The sequence below is a fragment of the Penaeus japonicus genome, unplaced genomic scaffold (genome assembly GCF_977035675.1).
Source record: "Penaeus japonicus unplaced genomic scaffold, GWHDUDI00000001_assembly GWHDUDI00000002, whole genome shotgun sequence".
NCBI lineage: Eukaryota > Metazoa > Arthropoda > Malacostraca > Decapoda > Penaeidae > Penaeus > Penaeus japonicus.
The window spans coordinates 30774054-30784053 of NW_028234404.1; the positions used below are offsets into that span (position 1 = coordinate 30774054).

At 40.2% G+C, this 10000-nt stretch overlaps 1 protein-coding gene across 1 annotated transcript in view; it reads left to right on the plus strand.

Annotated features, from left to right (window-relative positions):
* Positions 1–10000, plus strand: part of Iml1 (GATOR complex protein Iml1) — a 63011-nt gene that overhangs the window by 2547 nt on the left and 50464 nt on the right. The window contains exons 2-10 of the mRNA XM_086545285.1: positions 1–78; positions 221–390; positions 851–976; positions 1918–2058; positions 2348–2490; positions 2651–2838; positions 3708–3904; positions 8521–8795; positions 9696–9828. The exon at positions 1–78 is cut by the window's left edge and continues 66 nt beyond it. Coding sequence (XP_086401411.1) covers positions 1–78; positions 221–390; positions 851–976; positions 1918–2058; positions 2348–2490; positions 2651–2838; positions 3708–3904; positions 8521–8795; positions 9696–9828 — 1451 coding nt within the window. The remainder of the gene's footprint in view (positions 79–220; positions 391–850; positions 977–1917; positions 2059–2347; positions 2491–2650; positions 2839–3707; positions 3905–8520; positions 8796–9695; positions 9829–10000) is intronic.

The following is a 10000-nucleotide window of genomic DNA, read 5'->3' on the forward strand; positions in this document are numbered from 1 at the left end:
TCTATCACCCAGAAGATGATTTACCAAGACTACTCCTTCAGATTCCATCCACCAAAGATGATGTCACTGTGCAGAAAGGTTTGGATTTAATTTAAGATATCTTAAATTTAATGATATCTTTAACTTAAAGATAAATACATGATAGCATTATATGCATTCTGATTTATCATGAGAAATTAATTTTCCTGTTTGTTATTATAGTCGCACTTCATATCCGCAGATACCATAAGCATAGAGCAAAGCATTGCGTCAACCTTTCAACTGAGAGTCTACAAAGATGTAATAGTTAACAAAGTAGATCCAAAGGCAGTGGCCTTGGAGCTGGTGGAACTCACATTCAAGGATCAGTATCTAGGCCGGTCAGAGATGTGGAGAATTAAAAAGAATCTAGTAAGTATCCTTAAGACTTCTCTTTCTTACTTGCTATGGAATTGGTAAGAGGACAACTACCAGGAAGTTAACCATGCTATCCATTGGAAGGTCATAGTCTTAAGGATGCTGGCTCAAGTCATATGCCAAAAGTAGACCAAAAATTCATTTTTTCCTTTACACATTAGTCACCTTGCAGACATAAATTTGATTTTTGATTCTAAGGAAAATGGCATATTGCATTTGGCAAGAATGTTTGATTTAGATGTTTTTTGCATATTTTACAACTTTTTTACTTTTGTTACATCCTTTGAAATTATCATTATATAATCTGAAACAACACAAATTGGATAAGTATTTTTGCTTTCATTGGCATTCATTTTATTTTTTGCTGTTGTGTTATTATATTGTATCAAACCTATATAACAATTTTCTAGTCAGATATTTTATGAGAATAAACATTTACTTTTCCTTATAACAGGTGAACTCAGTTATGTATATAAACAAGAAATTAGAATTCTGTGCTGGCAGCATCCGATGTCAAGTTTACGAGATGTGGGCGCAAGGGGAGAAGGTCGCTTGTGGTGTTGTTACTGAAGATACTAAGGTAAGATACAAGTTCATTTTATGTTCTGTTGTATACTCTGAATTTCATGAAGTATTTATCAAGAAGAAAAAATTGTTGTTTCTGTATTGATGTTATACAATATTTCAGATCAGATAGGTTGATGTTAAAAGTATTATTAAGTGATTAAGACACACATGTATTTACTTGGTTATCTTTTTAACTCATAAAGCAATGCATTGAGGAAGGGATGATATATACTTTGTATAATTGTCTAATCATTTACAAAAAGGAAATTCATTCTACGTGTAAATCCTTTGGAGGGTACTGTTATACAATGTTTCACTAAAAATGCGTATTCATTTTCTTTACATGATTAAACACGCACACGCACACGCACACGCACACGCACACGCACACGCACACGCACACGCACACGCACACGCACACGCACACGCACACTCACACTCACACTCACACTCACACTCACACTCACACTCACACTCACACTCACACACACACACACACACACACACACACACACACACACACACACACACACACACACACACACACACACACACACACACACTCACTCACTCACTCACTCACTCACTCACTCACTCACTCTCTCTCTCTCTCTCTCTCTCTCTCTCTCTCTCTCTCTCTCTCTCTCTGTCTCTCTCTCTGTCTCTCTCTCTGTCTCTCTCTCTGTCTCTCTCTCTCTCTCTCTGTCTCTCTCTCTGTCTCTCTCTCTCTCTCTCTCTCTCTCTCTCTCTCTCTCTCTCTCTCTCTCTCTCTCTCTCTCTCTCTCTCTCTCTCTCTCTCTCTCTCTCTCAGCACACACAGTAGGAGTGTTATAATAGTAACAACAGAAAATGTACATTGATACTATCAATTTTTTAAAAAGCCACCTGGAAGAATACCATTACTGTTGATTTGTTTTAGACAATGATTTATAAAAAAGAATCTCTCCTTTACAGATTGTCTATAGGTCATCCACAAGCATGGTATATCTGTTCATTCAGATGAGCTCAGAGATGTGGGATTTTGATATATATGGGGACCTTTACTTTGAGAAGGCAGTCAATGGTTTCCTGTCAGAACTCTTTGCAAAGTGGAAAGTAAGTATATAGTTATTTGATATACGGGTGCAGGAGAAAGAGTATAAAAATAGACCCAAGTTGTGTTTACATGAATGGAATATAAAATATTTGATATGATTGTTTTTGTGCTACTGCTGTTATCTTTTAGAAGAAGTCAGCATGTTCCAGATGATATATGGAATCTATAATCAAAATGATAAAAATTGTGATTTTAATTTTTTGCTATACATTAATTACAATATTTTTGAAAATTGCTCTTACTATTATGGAATGTTTCATATAGAACTTCTCATTTTATTTATTCCAGAAGGAAGGCAGTAATCATGATGTGACCATTGTGCTATTTTCCCGCACTTACTACAAAGCCAGTAGCATTGATGATTTTCCTGCCTGTATGAGAGAGTGTTTGCAGGAAGACTACAAAGGCAGATTCTATGAAGATTTTTACAGGTGCAAATTGAATAGCTTTTCAGTTAAATTCAGGCTATATGTTATACTAATAGATCTTAATCTGATGATGAAAGATTCTGTATGTAGCTTTGCACCAAATGTATTTAGCAACTTGGGTAATTGACAACTGTGATAGTATTTTATTTTTCATTATTTTCAGAGTTGCTGTACAAAATGAGCGCTATGATGACTGGTCCCCCATATTGACTCATCTACGTCAGTTGTTTAATAGCTACCTAACTAAAGTTTTAGATCATCATAGACAGCAAGATGTTTTTGTTCCAGAGGCTACAAATTCATGTGCTTCTCAGGGGAATTTCCTAGAAGTTCTGAATATATCACTTAATGGTAATTGTTGCATTTCGTGTTCATGCGCTATCCCCATTCTTAAAGGAAAAAGATCTGACAATACTCGCAAAAAAATATTCTGTATAGTATTACCTAACATGACAAGATGATTATGATATAGATGCAAATACTTACTGGACAGTGTTGAAGTTTCCTCAGTCTTCTTATTTTTGTGTTAAAGATAAATGCAGACTTTTTTTCATAATCACTTGATGTTAATTACTCAAGCCATCATTATCTTCAGCCAGTGTAATTCATGTCTGTGCTATTCAGTTCCATGGCTTTCTTTAATAATATCAGAGTGTCAGTAAGGAAGAAAATATTTAATCATTAAAAAAAAAATAAAACACGAGATGTTTGAAAGCAACAATCATGCAATTCAAGTTATATTTGAAATCATAGCTACACTCTGGCTATGGTCAATTTGGTTTATTATTTTTTTCTTATCATTTCTCCTTTGATTTGTTTTCTCAGTGCAGTCTTACCTTTGATCTTACCTTGAAATCTTTCAGTGCTTATTTGAAATCATAATGGATCTATGTGGTTTTGCATTTAGTTCTAGGCTCTTGACTTCTGACTCATCTCACTCATACCCAAGCTTATTCACCTTGTTTTTTTCTCATTTTTTTATGGCAGAAGAAATTAAATCATGATTCAGACACAAATTTATAATCTTTCTAGAATAAAAGCTCAATTGGATGTCATTTGCATTATGTGTTTGTTTGCTCAAAATTTGTTCAGAATTTCATATTTGATAAATTCATTTGATTGTTGATTGTGATGTGTTAAAATGTCTCTTGTTGTCCTGTCAGTTTACTGTATAGTAATGACATGGAATTTTACCTTTGTTTTTTTTCTATTTTTTTCAGTTTTTGACAAGCATTATCTTGATAGAAGTTTTGATCGCACGGGTCAGATGTCAGTAGTAATAACTCCTGGAGTTGGTGTATTTGAGGTTGACCGAGAATTAACCAACATTACAAAACAGCGGATCATTGACAATGGTGTTGGGTCAGACTTAGTGTGTGTTGGGGAACAACCTTTACATGCTGTCCCTCTTCTAAAGGTAAGTAGTGACTGTGGAAAGATAATGGGGAAGAAGTATAGATATAAAAATTTTTTTCCCCTTGTCTTTGATTTGAGACAAGTCAGTTATTATTTTTTTCAATGAAGAAATATTAATTTAGGTCATTTTTTGGAAGACTGAGAGCTACTGGAATTGAAGCCATAAAACCCCACACCTATGTAGTGCACAGATCATATAATAGCCTCTGTCAACCCATCCGAGATGGACCTCATCTTAAGATGTTCATCTTCAGATGTGTTTTCTATAATTTTCTAGAGTTATGGGATGATAAGCGAGTCTACATAAGTTATATTAGCGAAGTGATACTAATTAACATTTGGTATGATGCATTAGTTATTTTGCTATAAGCAAAGAATCCTGTATTCTGCATAAAAGTGAATGAGAATCAAAGCTCACATATTTGAAAGCAACAGAATTAACCCATGTCTCTTTGAGCTCAAAGCGTTTCAGCACTCTGGCTGTTTGAGACAGCCAGGTGTTGTTAGCAAAGAGTTCTTGGTTTTGTGCAAGCCGACGCTGCACTCTCTGTCTTAGCTGCGAGTCCTGTGGGGACTGTAGGACATTTGCAAGGAACTGGGCCGCCATCTGATCAATCCGGGTGTCCAGGGGAAAGAGTTTGGCCTCCAGGAGGAGGTTAGTAACCTTAGCCCACCCAGGGGCACCCAGAATAATCCTGGCGGCTTCGTTTTGCATTATGTCGAGTCTTTTCCTGAGTCCAGGTTTTACTGTGATCAGGGCGACGGAGGCGTAGTCCACAATGGGACGGACAGCGTGCACGTAAAAAGATCTTAGTACGCGGTGTCCAGCCCCTAAGCGCCGCCCAGACAGAGCTCTCATGACAGAGAGCCTTGCCTTGGTCCGGTCTGAGAGATGTTTGATCTCGGAGCGGAAGGTGAGGTTCTTATCGATCCATACCCCCAAGTATTGGTAGACGTGTACCCACTCAAGCTCTAGACCTTGGACTCGCAGTCTTTGATCACAGACATCATGTTTCAGCGCCATTGCCTTCGATTTGGCTGCTGAGATCTTAAGCCCGACTCTGCAGCATTCCTCAGTTATTAGGTCCAGACAACGCTGGGCCTTTCTGACTGGATTCACATTTCTTCTCCCAGTGGAGATAATTGCTAGATCATCTGCATATGAAATGATCGTGCACCCCGCTGGGAGTGGAATGTCGAGAATGTTTAACATGAGGATGTTGAACAGGGCCGGGCTAAGGACCCCTCCTTGAGGGGTGCCATTCTCTAGAGGCAAATGCCTGGAAAGGTGACCTTGGAACTTCACTCTGGCAGTTCTGTTCCGAAAGTAATCGCCAATCCAGGCAAGCAGCCTGCCTTTGATTCCCTTGCGGATCAGGATCTCCTGAATGGCTAACGGGTTTGCCAGTTCAAAAGCCTTCTCCAGGTCAAGGAAGACAATGACAGCGCTGCTGCTGCTGACAGTGCTCAGTAAGGTGGCAATGCTGTGGGTAGTGCTCTTGCCCCTTGTGAACCCGTGTAGGTGTTCATGTGGAGGTCCCAGCTTCCATTGGAGCCGATTCAGTACCATTTTCTCTGCTGTCTTTCCTAGACAGCTAAGCTGTGTGATTGGCTGTCACCGTCCTGGCTCCTTTGGTTTGGGGACGGGAATTATATCAGCCCTCTTCCAGCACTGTGGCAGTGAGGAAGTTTCCCAGGACTTGTTGATGAGATGCAAAAGTGCAAGCTCACCTTCATGTCCTAGGTGGGAAATGATGGGGTGGGAGATCCCATCGCTACCCGGGGCTGACCGGGAACTGGACTTGTATGTTCGCCGTAATTCCCTCAGAGAGAACATGGCATCTGTATCATCAGGCTCGACCGCCTTTTCTCTGATGAGGGCATGCCTGCCTGGGAGCAGTTGTTCTTGGCATGCCCTCAGCTCTGCTGGTAGTCCGACGCTACTTGTTCTAGCAGAGAACTCGAGTGCCAGTCTCTCCGCCTCCGACCGCGGGTCATGGTGGGTCTTTTTGGGGGCTGAGCGATTCGTGGCCCGTCTGATACGGTTCCACAATTCTGAAAGGGAGGTTTGGTGGCCAAAGGACTCACACCACTCCAGCCACTTTTCCTGCTTTAACCTCTTAGCAGTTTCCTGAGCATCCCTGAGAGCCTCTCTTAGAAGAGTGTGGTTCTCGGGAGTTCTCTGTCTGCGAAAGTGTCTTCTGCACATATTGATTCTGTGGTTAACCTCCTTAATCTCATCATTATAGTACCAGGCGTCCTTGAAACACCTGGACCACTGACGAGTTTTGGGGATGGTTTCTGAGGCTGCCTCGTCTATGGCATTTACTAGTCTGGCCTCAAGTATATCCACATTATCATTAAGTGATAATGTGGCACCACGGTGATCAAGGGCATGGACCATCCCCACCCTGACTATGTCTCAGCCCCGCCGTGGGCACGATCCTTGATAGAGTTCTCTGTCATGAGTCTATCAAGAAGAAAAACGCAGTACTCACCGCCTCTATTGAAGGCTGAGGCGGAGAGGAACATTACAGCAATCACGCCGCTGAACAGTAAAACCTACTTCACGGATGGTTCTGTAGACCCCACCACCCGCACTGCAGGCGCCGGTTTTGCAGCAAGGGGCATAGAGAAAGCTATGCGGGTATCAGACAATGCCTCCTCGCTCCAGGCAGAGGCAGTAGCTATTATGGGAGCCCTAGCCCATGCAGCCCAGACGGACGGGCATGTTGTTATACACACAGACTCTAGGGCCGCCATTGACAGCCTGCAACAAAGCACGCCCCTTGATAACGTTTACCTGGTAACCTCGATTCTCACCATTGCTCAGAGAATCCTGGACCAGGGAAGACGCATCATCATCAACTGGATCCCAAGCCATGTTGGTATTGAAGGGAATGACGTAGCTGACAGGTTAGCGGAGGAAGGCAGGAAGAAACCCTTGAGTGATCTTGTGGTGCATCCTAGCCGGGAACTGCTAAGGCGTAAAAACGATGGTTGCAGGGCACGTCGGTGCGCTGGAGCGACACAGAGAGCAAGCCAGATCAGCTCCCCCGGCCAGCTGGTACTCAAACGCCACAGGCTATGAGTCGCTGATACTCTCTCCCAGAATATCAAGGTGTGCTGAAGTCAGTCTGCACAGACTGAGAATAGGCTACCCTTGTGCGTGGCAAATCATCCCCACTATTGGGCAAGATGAGCGACGCTGTGAGTATTGTGGCGCGCCGGACGCCAAATTAGAGCACTACCTGATGGAATGCGAGCACACTCGCTTCCTCAGGCAGGGCCCAGAGACGACAGCCGCCGGGCTGGTTAGACGGCTATGCCTGTCATTAGCCCCCTGGCAACTGGAGCGCCTACAGGCAATCCGACCGCCACGGTAAAAGTTCAGTTATGATGATCAGATGAGTCAGCACTTATAGCCAATAGAGACCGGGCTACCCCTTCCACACAACCCGGGCGAAGCGACGTCTTCGCAAAATCTCTCTGAACTGAGCTGAATGTCAGCGATGATGATCAGATAAGATTAGATAAGATGAGTCAGCACTCATAGCTGGCAGAGGCCGGGCCGCCTTGAGCATATAGCCCGGACGAAGCGACGTCTTCGCATATCTGTCTGAACTGAACTGAACTGAACCCATTGCGTACGGGTGTCATGACATACATGATGTATGTCATGTATGTCATGACGTTTGGGGATTTTGGATCACTGTGCTATTTTATTTTGCTATGAAAAAGGAATGAGTGATGATGGCTACTGCAGTCATAATTACTATAATTACCGTAATATCGTGCTAGCTTAACATCCAAAACCTAGATGGCACCACTTTTTCCTAGCACCAGCAGGAGAGAGAGCCTTGAATGGCACCCATCCACGGTCTCTAGCAAGCACTGTCTCTATAGAGCGATGGCACACACTAAGTTGATGAACCCTTGCTCTAAAGTACTGCAGATGAAGGATGTGCAGGCAGAACGAGAAGAGGAAGATGACTCAATCCATACCTAGTGTCTAAAATGTGCTCCTGTGCCAATATGGATGCCTTTCACTGTGGCACTCACAGTCACAAACACAGGTTTCATTCCTCTTCCCTACCTCTTCTTATTATCTTTATTGTAGGTGGTTATATGTTTCGTATTTGTTCATGACAGCACAAAAATACGAAAAAATAAAGTTATCTTTTGTCCTCCCATAAAACAGCAATACTTCTATCAAATTGATTATAAAGAAAATAATGAGCTAATATGGATAATATACTACAATTTTAGTCAACTGATAGAGCCTGTCATATGGCACATATAAGTCTAAACTCAATAAAACACACACAAAAAAAAACAAAAAAAAACGCTCTAGTTTTACAATGAATTACTGAAAGAGAGTGGGTTGATTAAAATTATATTGCTTCAAGCGGTCTCTCTCTAAAATAAAACCTATCCTGGAGGCTGGGCAAGTAAATTTATCTCCGTCTGAAATGGGTTAAGATTTCATAGAAACAAAAATAGATAAACCTGAATATTTGTGTAACACTGCATTGATATCTTTGATGTTAAGCAACCTAAACTCGCTATTTTTTAGGATTGGATCTTAGTACAAATATAAACTTTTTTCTTTTGCAGTTTCATAACAAGAAAGGAAGTATCAATGCTGATGACTACAGTATGCCACACACATGGATCAACTTGAGCTTTTACTCCACCAACAAGAAAGTGGGATATGGCACCTTTGTTCCTCGCATCAAGCTTCCTCCAGAGCGACCCAAAACTGCAAAGAAAGAGAAGATGGATGTATTTAATAAGCAACATATACAGCACACAGCTTTGCCAAACTCTATTTTTGATTATGATGCCTATGATGCACAAGTTTTCAAGCTACCAACAAACCAAAACAACAAGTGAGTTATCATACCGACCATCTTTGTTTCTTCTTTAGAGTTGTGGACACTTGAACCTTGGCCAACTGAATCAGTATACATTTGAACTCATACCTTATGAAGCAGTGGACAAATTGAGCCAGTGGAGTGACAACTGAACCAGCCACTATCCCATACCTTCTCCAAGGGCTTTTTCCTCCCCTTTCATACAGCTCCTCTCCCCCCCAGCATTGACTGAGCTGTTTGCAATATTAGTTGATTTTCTTTTTGTATCTTTTATATATATATATATATATATATATATATATATATATATATATATATAGATATATATATATTTATATATTATATATATATATATTTATATATATATATATATTTATATATATATATTTATATCTGTATATCTATATATCTATATCTACATCTATATCTATCTATCTATCTATCTATCTATCTATCTATCTATTTTTTTACACTTTTTTGTAAGTTTACCCCAATATTCATGCTAATACAAGTAATAACTTTTCTATTTAGATTTTTCTCTGTTCAGTTACTATTTTCATTTTTAGCACAAGACACAAACCTTTTGCTATTTTATTGCTTAATATTAAATTCTGTACAGGGCCAATTGCTCAGAAAATAATATCAAAAGTAATAATGAGTAAGTTTATATTTCCATCACTGATTTGATCACTTTAATATTGATATTGCTTTTCTATTTGTAGTACTGGTATCAAGATACCAATATTTCTTCCTAGTTTAGTTGTAACTTTAGTTGACAATTTATTTGGTTATGGTTTAGTTGTCCGATCACTTGTGCATGTGTATTATTCATAAACACATTACTTCTTGCTCACTATGTAGTCATGAGTGTATAGATGGTCAGTGAATGTTTTAGCTCATCACTCCCTATTTCAGAACTTATCGGAGTCTTCAGCGAACAGCAGCAAGGAAAAAGAATAATAGTCAGTCAGCATCCATGCAGCCATTAACAAGAATAAACCTCCAAAGAAAGCTTTCGGACCCAGATCTCTATCATAGTGTGGAACAGGTAGGCGGCTGCATCCCTGAGAAGTTTCTTGAATTGATAAATAGGTATGAAATAGTTATTTATTTTGTCTTGTTCCATTCGGTATGCAGTAATGATGAGAGAGAATATATAAAAGAATGACCTTCACTGACTAGATCATAACTAACCAAATGATTTACTAACTCTCCAAGAT